A 15926-nucleotide genomic window follows, 5' to 3' on the forward strand; every position below is an offset into this window, starting at 1 on the left:
TTTTTTTTAATATGACAGTGAGGTAGATAAATATTTTCGTACGTAAAAAATTAACGGGATTCGTATCCAGAACCTTTCGGATATAAGTCGGTTACGTGATACATTTAATCTGATAAAGTAAAATGAAATGTACATTTTTTTGTCAACCAGAATGGTAGTACTAAAAAAATAACCAGAAAATTGCGTCCTGTTGCCATTGTAAAACGTATTATCTGTTGACTGATAACCGCCTCGATTGACCTGACAGTTTCTAATGCAGTACATTTTCTGTAAAAAAAACTCCCTTACATTTTTGGGTCGATGAAATCAAAAGAATGGATCCGCGTGGTACAAAAAATATTTTGTTAAGTTTTCAGGCTGTTGCGTAATTAAAGAATAATGGAGGGCGCGCGCGCGCACACACACATTATTTTTATATAACTCTTACTCATTGTTAAAACATTTAGGGTGACATTTCGTCTGAATTCCTTCCTTTTGTACAGTAAATAATTCTGGGTTCGATTTCCGTTTACGCTTGGCATTATCTTACATTTTTATCAAAATTCAAACGTGAAAAAAAAATAATGTAAAAAAATGCTCGAGTAGTAAGTAACGTTTGCGGCATCCGTGGCGTGAACGGTAATGTCTTGGCCTTTTATCCTGAGGTCCCGGGTACGAATCCCGGTCAGGCATGGCATTTTCACACGCGACAAAATTATCATTTCATCTCATCCTGTAAAGTAATAAAATAAATTAATAAAAAAAAGAACCGGTTAAAAATATTAGTTTAATTTAGTGCGAGATAACTCGGCTACGCGCTGTCTACAATGCTGTTGCTATGAGAGGTTATTAACCTTCTCTATCAAACAACAGCTGTGTCCAAGGTTAAACTGCAGCTGCCGTCCCGTACACGCACATGTGCGTAAAGCGCATTTTAACAAAATTCATAACTAACGAATTTACAATACTGAATAAAATAAAGCCGTTCGGTTCATTACTTTCTCACACCCTCCGGCCTTTTTATTTTACTTCTTTTTTTTTTTTTTTTTTAATTTTATGCACAGTACTTTTGAACGAAACTGTTAAATAATATAAAACTGTGTTCCGAGTGTTCAAGTATATTGTTAACGTTTTTTAATATTTATTAACATTAAGTACGTAATTTTGTGCTGAAACCGAGAATCGAAATCGCGACTTTCAACTTGTCATTCTTTTTTTAATAGGTGATACCTAAATAAGTATTTTTAAAATCGAGAATCGAAGACTTTCATTACATCAATATTTTTGATGTAACGTCTAAATTTATTAATTAATTTTTTTATAACGATTACGCGTGCAATTAATAACATTTTTATAATCGAATCTTATATTAATGATTATTTTTTTAATGCACAAAACTCAGACAAGTATTACACATATGTACTAACTGTAATCAAACCGTAAAAATTAAATATAAATTTAATACAAAAAATTTAAACTTCTTTAAAAATAATTCCAAAATTTATTTTTGAAAAAAGAACGGTTAAAAAGTTGTAACGATATAAGAACCGGAAATTAATTAACGAAATTTTTAATTAATTTCGTCTTCAGCTCGACGAGTACAAACCCGACTTGTTCTGCTCGCAGAAACGATAATGCTATTTAAATTCGATAATTTATTATTGTTAAATATTCACAATATTAGGTTGGAGGTTGCGTATGGAAGTATGGAACTGAAATTTTGAAGTGAATTAAAATTTCAGGACTGACCGGGATACGAACCCGGACCTTTCGGATAAGAGAGTAAACATTACTACTCTACCTCGGCGACCGGCGAAGTGATTAGTTGATGCGAGCTAAAGTAGTAATAACATTAACTTATAAATTTAAAAGAATCGAAATAAAAAAAACACACGCGATAGAAAGTGAAAAGTGTGAAATTTTATAGGATGTGATTTTTAGTAAATTAAAAAAATAAATAAACAATTTAAAAATATTTTGAAAAAAATGCAACTTTACGTTTTCTCATAAGCATTATACGTATGGAATTATTGAGAAAATACTAATTCTAAACCGAGAACTGAACCCGAGACTCTCAGTTTACTCTTATTTTTTAAATGTGAAACCTGGCTAAACAAACTGTGATCCGGTGTCCAAATCGAGAATCAAATCCGTGACTTTCAGTATCAGTCAGTCTCTACCGCGTTACCGAGGTGACAAAATCGATTATAAAAATGAAATGAGACGCGAAAAATTATAACTATAAATTACTTTGTGTCCTCTAAATATAATTTTTGAATTAAATTCATACTAAATGTATGTTAGCGTGTTTGTGTTCGCCCGCGTATTTGTATTGTAGACGGGCCTCGCTTGTGTTGTGAAATACAGTAGTCTGCTTTTTATTACCTACATTAAACAGATGTTCCTGTTTTTTCCCTCGCTTTTCTTTGCTGATTAATTACTAAATACGATATGATCTAAGTTATAAAATTGTGTTCAATTTTGATCCTTGCGTCTGCGGTCACTCTTGATTTATTATCAACAATTATTATTTCTTACACATTGTTTTAGATAGGTGACCTTCATATTTGGTTGAGTTAAGATGTTTTTTATATTATTTTAATATAATTTAAAATAAGTGTTCTTTTTGTTTTCCTGGTGTATCCATACTTATGTAATGGATTTTAGAATACAATTTGCACTGCTCTATTTTTACAAAATATCATATCCATTTATATCATATCATTTTTTAATATCATATTTTTTTTAATATCATATCATTTTCTAATATCATATCCAAGCATTTCTAATATTGTTTTCTATTTATAATACCGGCGAAGTAGTATCCCAAAAATAAACAAACAGAAATGAAACAAATTACACGGTTATAAAATTTAGGTTAATCGGCCAATCCATAATTAACCAAGGAAATAAAGTTATCGCACAATCTAAACGTACTGTACTCGTGGGGTAAGCAAAATACGGTTAATGTGTAAAAACAATTATTTTAGATGATTTAAAATCTAGTCGCAAGTCATCAGTCAGGAAGTCCAGAATCGAACCTCGAATCTTCGATATAACAGACAAGTACGCCTGTGCCATCGATGCGGTGATATATTAAATTAATTTCTAAGTTTTGCTTTTTTCAATTACCGAGCCATATTTGTAGTTCATAAAATGATATTGTGCTTCTAACCTAGAAAAATAATTTATTAAAAAATGTCAAGTTCATCCATTACAACTTTTTAATTAAATTGTAGAATATAATACAAAAATTATTTATTTCCATTTTTTTATTTACAAAGACACTACTAAAAAATTCATCACCTTAATTTGACCTGACAATACTTCTAAAGAAGAGAGGCAGCGATACATTTTTGTTAGTCTAACAACCTCTTTTTCGTTGATGTTTTTTTTTTGATTCATAAAAACTAATTTTTTAATTTATAAAATATTTAATAAAGAACAAAATCATTATCAAACTATAAAGGAATATTTATGTTGGAATTACCAATAAAAATAGTACGTATTTTACAAGTAATCCATTTTAAATACTTAAAAATGTTTAATTTGTAACTTGCCAGTTTGATTCAAGTAATCAGTGGGTGTGAATGCCTATAAATAGTTGATTGTTAGTTACAATAAGTTTTTATTGTTGCAATAAGTTGATTGTTATTTTTTTTTTGTTTATAAAAGAATGGCCTTGAAGATCCAAATGTACAGTTTAAAAACCTGCAGGCCACCCAGGAAGAGGTTATAACTGTTGTTGCATATGAAAATATTTTACCTGCAAAACGAAAGCTTGGCCATAGGTGGGAGTACCAAATCAACAATTATAATTTATTAGAAAAAAAAAATTTAACTTCTTGCCCACCCCCAGTTTTCTTCAATTATCTCTCTCTTACACATATACACAACACAATATTGACACTAACCATATATATTAACATAACATTCAAATTTAAAGTTGACTACTCTTTCGTGTAGACTAAATCATTTTCAATTGTAAAGTAGAAATTCCACTCTAAAAATTAAATTTAAATTAATATTGTAGGTACTTCTTGCACACCCAGCTGACAGTTAAAGAACTTAGGTGTAAAAAAAGAAAGGTTTTTGAAACAATGTACGATAAGGCCTGGAACAATAACATTTTGTGTAAAAAAATCCTTTAGTAATAGCTTTCATCCTTAGCTATCGTCACCCTGATGTTACCACTTCATTTGTAAAAGATTAGAAGACCTTATAAACAAACAGATCTAATGAAAATACAGATATTTACTGAAAAAAAAGGGAAAGGCTTTCCCTACTTGCACCACACATTACATTACAATAGTTTGATAAATTCATTTACAATAGCATTTTGCAAAATTATCAGATGAAGGTAGCCAATAAGTTGATGCCCAGCAATGCAATCCATAGTCTAATTTTGAATGAACTAGACCAAAGTAGATTTAACAAACATCTACTGAAAAAACTTATTTTTTAATGCATGTAAACAAATCTCTTCAAAACTGTACACGTATATGTAAATTCCTTGATAATATACAATCTACCTTCAACTTTACGTATTTAATAGAATTCACCCAAGATATGTTTGAAAAGTGGCATTGTAGTTTAATATGAGCACAATCAAAACTAGGGTATATAAATGGAGGTAATAACCTGGAGGCAGATAATAAGGGAAAAATTAGATAATTTGATTTTTAAAGCAGTCCAGATCAGCCTGCTAACCTATTGATATTCTTAGACGAATGTACTAGAGCAACTTCTACCATAGTAGCTTCCTCTTGCCATAAAAGGTATGCCAAATAGGTCGTTAATAAAAATTATAAATAGAATAGGTCCTTACTAACCGGGCCCTGGGGGATTAAACAATTCACCTGAAGGTTATTGCTCACTGTCGCCCATAATTATGCACTTATTTCTGCCTTCCAGATAATACGCAAACCATTTTAAAGCTATTAATTTCAGTATGTACATTTTAAATTAAAGGGAATTTGCTGATTAACTATATCAAATAATTATGAAACATTTGATATTTAATCAAGAAATAATACAGAAAGATGCATTGAAAATTCAGTACTCACCCTCCTGAAAACCAAATTGACATGAGTAAAAATTTATTTTTGGACAGAAAACTAACCAACTTTTTTTTAATTGCTTTTTCTAGCAATTTAAAAACTGAAAGAAAATAAGAGCAAAACGAAAGTAATGAAATGTAGTAAAAATAATGAACATGGATCACTGAATGTGAAAATAGGAGGAGAAAAGATTACAGAGGTAGAAGAATTTTATTATTTTGGAAGTAGAACTACTAAAGATGAACGAAGCAGGAGCGATATAAAATGCCGAATAGCACAGGTGAAACTAGCTTTCAGTCAGAAATATAATTTGTTTACATCAAAAATTAATTTAAATGTCAGGAGACGATTTTTGAGTATCTGTTTGGAGCGCCGCTTAATATGGATAAAGCTTGGACGATCGGAGTACCTGAGAAGAAAAGATTAGAAGCTTTTGAAATGTGGTGCTGTAGGAGAATGTTAAAAATCAGACGGGTGGATAAAGTGACCAATGAAGAGGTGTTACTACAAATCGATGAAGAAAGAAGCATTTCAAAAATATAGTTAAAAGAATAGACAGACTTATAGGCCACATATTAAGGCATCCTAGAATTGTCGCTTTAATATTAGAGGGTCAGGTAGAAGAAAAAATTGTGCAGGCAGGCCACATTTGGAATATATAAAACAAATTTTTAGGGATGTAGGACGTAGGGGGTATACCGAAATGAAACAACTAGCACTAGATAGAGAATCATGGAGAGCTGCGTCAAACCAGTCAAATGACTGAAATAAAAAATTGACATATCAGATCAGCAACACATGTAATGGTTTATAATTCTCCACTGTCTTTTGGCAGGTAATTCCCCCATTGTTAGAATATTGTTTTTTAACTGCCATAATCCACACATTTATTTTTTCTTAGGCCAATCCCCAGCAGGGCAATCTATAATTGAATTTTGAATGAACTAAAAACAAAGTAGATCTGGCAAAGAACATCTGGTGGAAAAAACTTCCTTATATGATAAAATTGTTTTAATTCATATAAATAAATATTTCTTCAAACTCTGTACATGAAATTCCCATAAATTTGTCATTACCATCAAACCAAGTATTTAATAAAATACATCTGGTATATGACTTAACATTTGCACTGTATACAAGCACAGTCACCATTCTAATATATTAATGAAACTAATAAGCTGGAAGCAGATGATAAAGTAAAAATTATATATTTGATTTTTAAAGCATTTGAGCTAATTTATTGACAAAACTATAAGCCTAAATTATCCAAATCAGTCTGCATTACAGTTTGCAACCTATTAAGATAGGTTAAGTAGAGCAGTATTTGTATGAACTTCAGGAAATGTTGGCATTGCAAGAAATGAAAGCGCAGATGAAGCTGCCAGTACAGCAATAGTCTGTGATAACTTGGATATATTTCCTGTACAAGTGGCCGATGTTAAAGATTGTCTAATACTATAAGAAACAGGTAGAGTAATAAATGGAGAAGATTAAATACAAAACTAAATGCAGTTAAAACTTTTTCATATAAATGGAAGAGTGACGTGAAGTAAAACTCGCCGAGAACAATAGGTGGTGACCAGACTTACAATTGGTCGAACACGAATAAGAAATTTATATTTGTTAACCGGCGAAGAAAGACCAATGTGCAGTGTTTGTAATAAAGCACTTATAGTCAAGCATCTAATGGAAGAGCATACCATATATGAGAACCTCAGTAAAGGGTTCGGTTTAAGAACTAATTTTGCTGCTGATTTGGAAGATGGAAATGAAGAAAAAATAGTTGCATATCTGCATGCCAGTGGAATGAAGAGGTATTGAAGAGCGGCAAATAGATGAAGAAAGAAGCATTTGGAAAAATATAGTTAAAAGAAGAGACAGACTTATATTATAGGCCACATACTAAGGCATCCTGGAATAGTAGCTTTAATATTGGAAGGACAGGTAGAAGGGAAAAATTGTGTAGGCAGGCCACGTTTGGAATATGTAAAACAAATTGTTAGGGATGTAGGATGTAGAGGGTATACTGAAATGAAACGACTAGCACTAGATAGGGAATCTTGGAGAGCTGCATCAAACCAGTCAAATGACTGAAGACAAAAAAAAATAATAAAGTTTTACACATCATCAAATTACAATAAACCACCTAATATGTCATTGGCACCTATGAGAAACAGCTGTGAGGTAGACTTTATTTCCTTACAACTTTGTACAATACGAATAACAATGTACAAGATTCAAGATACCTATAGTTACAGAAGAAATCTCAATTTGTTAACCCAAACTCAACAGTCATCCAAATGTTCTGACAGTTAATCTTTGACATTTATATACAATTGACCTTTTTTTTAAAATTCAAGATCTTTAAGAAGTAAATCCTTTTATGAGAAGTATGATGTAAATAAGAGTTAACTTTTGCGTTGAGGTTTCTCCTTCAAGACAGTTGTAAACATTTACATTGCTGCTCGATCTGTTAAAGAAGGTCACAATGACACTAACTGCGAAGAAGGTGAAAAATGTGCGACTGCAGTGGTTCACATATACAGCCCGCTCCTGAGATTGCCCAACCTTTAAAGAAGAAAAGGCAATTCTCAAAATCTGTACTGAGCAGAAGTTATCTTTCCCGGCTGCACGCAGAGAATATAAAAAGATAAAGAATTCACGGAAACTGGTTAAACCAAATGTATCTTTTGCCACCGCTACATCGAAACAAACTCCTACAAATGTTAGTAATCAGCAGTGCGGATCCTACAATGAACTTAAAAAACTTGTTCAGATGCTTTCTGATCAAGTAGCTTCACTTACAGCCACTATCTCAGAGCTGACAGAGATGAATAAAAAGTCTTTCGTCCCAGTTAGTGAATCCAACAGTGTGATTCATACGAAAGTCCCTGTTCCCAAAGTCTTACCGGTACGGGCAGGGACTATCATAGCTGGCAGTAAGCCACCTAATAAGCTCCCCGTAAAGGGAACCCACATAATCACCCCCTCTGGGATGTCTACTGCGGCATCCCATTCAAATAAATCTCCTCCACAATCATCATCTCATATACTGGAGGATATGGTTGAAGAACTACCCGACCCCAGGACATCGGAGTTCTTTAAAATAAAAAATACAAAAAATAAAAACCGAATCACGTACAACTAATTTTTATATAGTTTCCCAATTTTGTTTTTTTTTACCTTTATGAACATTATTCAGTGGAATGTTAGAGGTCTTCGGTCCCGCATTGAAGATATTAGAGTACTGGCGCACGCACTTGATCCACTAATCATATGTTTCCAGGAAACTCATCTCTACAACATGACCCAATAACACTCAGAGGATACTTCTGTGAGAGATACGACTGTCTAGTAGACAGTAGAGAAAGTGATGGAGTGGCTATTTTCATGGATCAGGAAGGTGGTGAAAGCGGCAATGAAATTTATACAGGCGAGAATTTGAATACAATGGGTACTTTATAGAGTTCAGATAAGAATCCGATACTCACTGCTTTAGGTGCTGGGAGATGGGTCACTCCTCCTCTCAATGTTACAGGCCTGATCGCACTGGTCGTTGTTATAACTGCAGCGGATAAGGCCATAAGAAAAGAGACTGTACGGAGTCTTCAAGGTGCCTGAAATGTAATAAGGCTGACAGCGGGGCCTGCAAGAAGACCGACTGATGTAAGTCAATGCAAACCATAGCGCCTTTTGACCGTGCTCACGACGTGATTTGGAGAATGGCCATTGAGGAAAACATTGACTTTCTAGCAGTTTCAGAACCTAATATGAGGAGGGTGACTAACTATACGTGGGAGGATGATGCAGCTATTCTGAACGTATCAGGTTGGTATGCACAGATAGGCGTCTCTAGACATAATGGATTTGTTGCTGTGGAGCTGACTGAACATATACTAATATCTGCATATATCTCCCCCAACTCGGGGATGGCAATGTTTTCTGAATTTATAGAAGAATTTATAAGAGGACATCACAAACCCATCGTATTACTGGGCAATCTGAATTCTGAATGTCGTGGTTACTGGTTATGATGAAATTTTTTATCATAATAAACATCATTTACCTTACAGAAAACGTTACCTACAATTTTGAATTCTAATCTTATAAATATAAATATAAGATTTACATAAATTCTTACCAGATATAAAAATATAAATTTTGTAACATTCAACATTTACTAAATGAGAGTTTGATAGTAAATAATATTTATTTATTTTTTGTACTGCGACGTAATATTTAAGTTTGTGCATGGAACATGGAAGCTGAATTTTGCAGCATATCAAAAATGCCATGCCTGACTGGGATTTGATATTAATCACTGATACAGAAATTTTTTAAGGAATTGCAACTATGTATTAATAATATTGTTGATAGTCATGTACCAAATATACTTATACAAAAATGTAATTATCAAAGCGGTTCTATAGTGAACTTATTATCACAGTTATTAATAAGAAAAATTTTAATAAGCTTAAAAAATAATATAGATCTACTTATTATTAAGACTATTTAACAACAATGTATATGTAAAATTCTTAGTCACAAAGATTTAATTTTTAATTATACTGTTAAAGTTGAGGAATCTTTATCTAATGATTCCAAATATTTCTTTTAAATCTACTAACAAAAATGATGACAGATCTTCTATTTTATGTACTTATGATTTTCTATTCACGGGTTTCATGCCCATTTATCTTAAATAAATAAATAAATAAAGATCCGGAAAATATTTATTTTTGAGAATGGATGTAAAGCAATAATAATTAAAACTAGCTAAACAAGAACGTTAGGACGATCAAAGTTCACATTGTAGGTAATTTATGAATTAGATGGTATATGAACAATCTTGATTGATAGATTATACAAACTGGTGAGTAATATTTATGAAAAAGGGGAATTTCCGTCAGACTTCAAAAAAAGTGTTATAGTAATGATACCAAAGAAATCAGGGGCAGATAAATGTGAAGAATACAGAACAATTAGTTTAACTAGTCACGCATCAAAAATCTTAACTAGAATTCTATACAGAAGAATTGAGAGGAGAGAGATTTTAGGCCTCAGATTAATAGTAGAAGCAAGATTAAAGAAAAACAAACCGACATACTTGGCGTTTATAGACCTAGAAAAGGCATTCGATAACGTAGATTGGAATAAAATGTTCAGCATTTTAAAAAAGTTAGGGTTCAAATACAGAGATAGAAGAACAATTGGTAACATGTACAGGAACCAAACAGCAACAGTAGCAATTGAAGAACATAAGAAAGAAGCCATAATAAGAAAGGGAGTCCGACAAGGATGTTCCCTATCTCCGTTACTTTTTAATCTTTACATGGAACTAGCAGTTAATGATGTTAAAGAACAATTTAGATTCGGAGTAACAGTACAAGGTGAAAAGATAAAGATGCTACGATTTGCTGATGATATAGTAATTCTAGCCGAGAATAAAAAGGATTTAGAAGAAACAATGAACGGCATAGATGAAGTCCTACGCAAGAACTATCGCGTGAAAATAAACAAGAACAAAACAAAAGTAATGAAATGTAGTAGAAATAACAAAGATGGACCGCTGAATGTGAAAATAGGAGGAGAAAAGATTATGGAGGTAGAAGAATTTTGTTATTTGGGAAGTAGAATTACTAAAGATAGACGAAGCAGGAGCGATATAAAATGCCGAATAGCACAAGCTAAACGAGCCTTCAGTAAGAAATATAAGTTGTTTACAACAAAAATGAATTTAAATGTCAGGAAAAGATTTTTGAAAGTGTATGTTTGGAGTGTCGCTTTATATGGAAGTGAAACTTGGACAATCGGAGTATCTGAGAAGAAAAGGTTAGAAGCTTTTGAAATGTGGTGCTATAGGAGAATGTTAAAAATCAGGTGGGTGGATAAAGTGACAAATGAGGAGGTATTGCGGCAAATAGATGAAGAAAGAAGCATATGGAAAAATATACTTAAAAGAAGAGACAGACTTAAAGGCCACATACTAAGGCATCCTGGAATAGTCGCTTTAATTTTGGAAGGACAGGTAGAAGGGAAAAATTGTGTAGGCAGGCCACGTTTGGAATATGTAAAACAAATTGTTAGGGATGTAGGATGTAGAGGGTATACTGAAATGAAACGACTAGCACTAGATAGGGAATCTTGGAGAGCTGCATCAAACCAGTCAAATGACTGGACAAAAAAAAAAAAAAATGAACAATCTCAAAAAAAAAAATATATGAGTATGTGTATGTAGTAGTTAAGGTTTTTTGGGTTGAAGCACAAACTTTAATGAACTGAATTAATGAACTGAGAGTCTCTGTCACTGTGTGACCTGGGTTTGAAATGAATGATTCATATCGGTCAATTGAATAATATTACAAAAATAATACGGGTAATATTAAAAAAATTTCTGTAATAACAAATTTTTGTTACAGTATAAAATTTCTGTTTAGCCATGGGACTTCCAGCGGGGACTGCGTGTGAGGCTAGAGTGATGAGATATATGAGCACCTCATGGGAGGCTAGACCAATCATTACCATCACTGGTAACAAACAGGATGCCCCTAGGGCACTGTTTTAGGAGATGCAATGTGGTGCTGTTATAATATCTTTGCACACAATCATCCGATTTTCAAAATTCAAATGGAGAATATATATATATTTAAACTTATAAAGGTACATATTACACAAAGCTGCAGTAGATGGCAGCACTTTTTCAAATAATGATATGAATAAATAATTCAAATCCACATAGTACCATAACACTGACTGGCCAAGTTACATGTATTTAATCTGGTTATATATTTAATATATTTTTTACTAAATTTGGCATCATATTTTATACATGTAATTTTTAATTTCTATAATTTATATTTTAATTTTTAAAATATCAAAATTTTTATATTTTCTTGATAAAACAGTTAAAATAAAAAAAATTACAACTGAAGATGTGGGTTTCCACAAAAGTTTTTGTAAAAATATAAAATAAGGTATGTATTATGTTTCTGTACTTGGATGGATCAATTTGGTTTATAATTTGTATATTAGTACAGAGGAATATGGGTCTTCAAAAAGATTATTGTATATATATATATATATATATAAGAAATATAAAGAATATACACTTCATGAAATGTATCCAGATAACCCAATGCGTCCATTAATTAATTTCACTCCTTGTTATTTTATTACCAAAATAATAAATAAAATACTCAAGATGAAAAATCAATTTAATTAATAAGTATATTATAAAAAATGGGTACAACTTACTTAATAAATTAAATAGTTTAATAGTAAACAAAAGTACTAGAATGATAAGTTATGACATAAATAGAAAATTAATAAAGACCTGAAATGTATAGATATTATTATAAACATCATTAGAAATTTATGTAAACAAAATTATTTTGAGTTTAACAACAAATTTTTACACGCCAGATAATATTTTACCCATGGGATTTCCATCATTGGCCGTTATGGCCAAAATTTATTTACAGGAATTTGAGAGTAGAATAGTATATGGTATTACCCACATTTATAAAATTCGATCACGGGTTTGATACGTGGATGATATTTATATTTTGGTAATCTATGAACCTATTATAAATAATGAATAGTTAATAATTTTAAAAAACTTAATTCTTATAATAATTTAAAATTTACATTCGAAACTGACAAATACAGAAAAATATTTTTTTTAGATGTTGACAGAAATTAGTAAAAGTAATAAAATTATAACACATGTATATAGAAAACCAACAACTAATAAAATAACTATTAACAAAAATTCAGATCATCCTTGGGCGCATAAAATTAATAATAAAGTTACAAACATGTTAAATAGAGCATACATTACACACATAATAATAAAAAAAAACTAGATTAAAGTTATTACAATAAAAAATGGATATAACATGTCATTAATTGATAATAGTTATAAAAAGCAAAATTTAAAATCTAATAATAAAAGTGTCGATGAAAATATTTATATAAAATATTGCTACACTAACAACAATATTGAAAATTTGGTTAATGTCTAAAATGATAAAAAAAAAATAGCTTATAGACCGTACAATCGCATAATAAATGATTTAAAAATCCATAATAATGATCTCAATAGCTTGTGTGGTATCTATAAAATAAATGCAATGATTGTAACAAAATTTATATTGGAAAAACTAGTAGATCTTTTAGGGAAAGGTTTGCAGAACATTTTAGTTAAAAACAGGTTAGGTTTCTCCAATCTTGCTAATCAATATTAATCTTAATTAATAAATGGTTTGATTAATGTACAGACAGAATATCAAAACCGCCTTAGATAACCGCACATTTATATAATTTAAATAAAAATGTAACTTATTTTAGTACAGAATTGTATGTGTGATTAGTCACAAATAATAAAAATTTTTTATCTCTAACTATTATGACTACATGTTTTTATATATTTACAATTATAAGTTTTAAATTTTAATGTGCGATTTTTCAAAAGAATATGTTTTATTAACTGATGATGAGGGAAACCCTCGAAAGCACTTTTATATAATAACAACATGCTTAAGGTGAGGCATTATTGAATTCTGTACTTTTTCTCTACTTATTTTGAATTCTGTAATTGGTGGTTAAACTTTTTTCTTTGACATAATCAGTACAGAGGGGAAATACGGACAAATACAATAACAAAAAAAAACTGATTTTTCTAAGTTTATATATATATATATATTGTTTGTCTGTTGTTAATGCATCATGCGAGAACCAACTGACCAATTACTTTCAAATTTGCAGGATACATTCATGTTATCCCAGAGAAGCTTTTAAACCATCACTCGAGGCCCTAACTCCCTTGTAAGTTAAGATATAACTTAACTTCACCCCCAAGGTGGGTGAAGTTATTATAAATTAAAGATACTCATTAAGGAAAAAATAAACTAATCCTTTTACTTCATTATTATATTTCTGCCCTTGCAAAGAAATAAGTTAAGAATTTTTCATCGTCAAAGGTGTGTGTACTTTAGTTCCCATTATTCTACCTATTGTAATTTAGTTCCTTTTTCAGATTTCTGTAAAGCCTGAATACTGTAACTATTATTTATCAGTATTATTCTCATAACCATGAGAATAACATACAGTGCGGGAGTCTAGGATATGGAGTCATCTGGAAAGATGGAAATGGCAACCGAAGCAAAATCTGCAGATGTCCAGGACACCAGTCCCCCTGGAAAATTGGGAATGGCAATTGAAGCGATGTCTGCAATGAGAACTCTATCAAAAAGTTAAAATGCACGCATTTCAGATATCACTGAAGTTTAAAAACAACACTTTGCCCTCAAACGTTAACAGTTTATCATTCACACACAACTTAATAAGTCGATATTAATTAAATAGAAAGAGAATTAAAAACAATTTTTTTTATAACAGAACACACGCGTGCATGCATACACCCACAGAAATGAAATTAACAAGAGATTAACCCATGTTTGTTATAATATCCAGTAATTATAAATACTTACATGACCAGGATAAAATTCCATCTCTTCTTCTGTCTTCACAGTGTGTAAATCATTTATTTCAAGTTCAATGATTTTCATGTTAAGATTAATCTGTGGTGAAACTTCATCATTTAATGAGATCTCAGACTCCTTTAAATAAGATAATAAAAAAACCTTATAAAAATGTGAAAAATTAATTATTATTCGACAAATAGTCTTTTTTTATTCTGAATATAACTTAATAATACCATTATATAATGGTATTATTGTCATCATAAAACAAATTAGTAATAATAAAACAAATTATATGATAAAAAAGATGTGTTTAAAGTGTATACAATTTTTTTATAAAAACACATTAAGGTAAATATTTAAAAATAAAAGGACACAAAATGATAATTCACAATTTAGAGGGCACTATTGCAAATTAAATATATATTGATCGGAATCCAGATAAATTGAGATTTTTTTTTTAATTAGTATTATTTAAAAATTTATCAACAACGGAAAGTTGTTTCCATAAAACAATTTTTTTAATTGTATTTTAAATAAATTGCTGGAAGATTTTTCAAATGATTCGGGAATTCAGAAGCACACAAAGGGCCCTTTATTATAATATGAAGTACCATGTCAAGTTACGCGAAAACAGTACTGTTATATGGTTCAGTTTAGGTGGATATTGTTATTTTTTTAAGAATAAGTGAGAATTGTTTTTAGTAAAGATTGCACATCCATAAATATAAACACAAGGATATTTAATTTCACTTATAAACACCAGTTAATGATCAGACAGCACAATTTTCTATCTTAAAAGCTCAATCTGACTTTGAGGGAGTGCCAAGATTTCATATTAAACTTTATAGAAGAAATATGTAGACATGATAACCATTTCCTATAAAACTTCATACTTCCTATTGACTGCAAAAACGGCATTAGTAATGACAAATTCATCATAAAAAAAAATCTACTTAAATTCTATTAATTTACGTTAGAATGGTATAAAATTACTTACTTAGTCAGATAAACAAAAGTGAACACCACCAAATAAATAATACTTATATTATAATATAAACCCCAACCTCACAACGGTCTTGACAAACGTTCACACCAAGATGGAAGGTGTATCATTGCGTACAGTATTCGGCGCGCATGCGTATACGCTCGTCCCAAAATCTCATTTTCTACCGGGTTATTTGAATATATAAGTAAGGGATTTTGGGACAAAGGTTTTTAGTCGTACAAAAATTTTAAATATATGATAATGATTAAACGAGCTAACAATCGAATATTTATTTATGATTATTCACTTTCAATATGAATTAGTATTATTTGGCACTGATAAAGTCGTAATATTTATTAAAAATAATAAAAAAAAATTTTTAATAATCCTTAATAAAAATAAATACTTTATACAAGT

The 15926-nt window shown here is 30.7% G+C and overlaps 1 protein-coding gene across 2 annotated transcripts in view; it reads right to left on the reverse strand.

Annotated features, from left to right (window-relative positions):
• The window catches only part of LOC142333003 (uncharacterized), a 35576-nt gene extending 19949 nt beyond the window's left edge, over nucleotides 1-15627 (reverse strand). For both annotated transcript variants that reach the window (XR_012758489.1, XM_075379767.1), the window contains exons 1-2: nucleotides 15522-15627; nucleotides 14531-14659 (exon numbers count right to left, since the gene is read on the reverse strand). Coding sequence is in view for 1 of the 2 variants with exons in the window: in XM_075379767.1 (XP_075235882.1) it covers nucleotides 14531-14608 (78 nt within the window). In the remaining variant the exon portion in view is untranslated. The remainder of the gene's footprint in view (nucleotides 1-14530; nucleotides 14660-15521) is intronic.
• Nucleotides 15628-15926: the final 299 nt, after the last annotated feature.

Source organism: Lycorma delicatula, chromosome 12, assembly GCF_047948215.1.
Source record: "Lycorma delicatula isolate Av1 chromosome 12, ASM4794821v1, whole genome shotgun sequence".
NCBI lineage: Eukaryota > Metazoa > Arthropoda > Insecta > Hemiptera > Fulgoridae > Lycorma > Lycorma delicatula.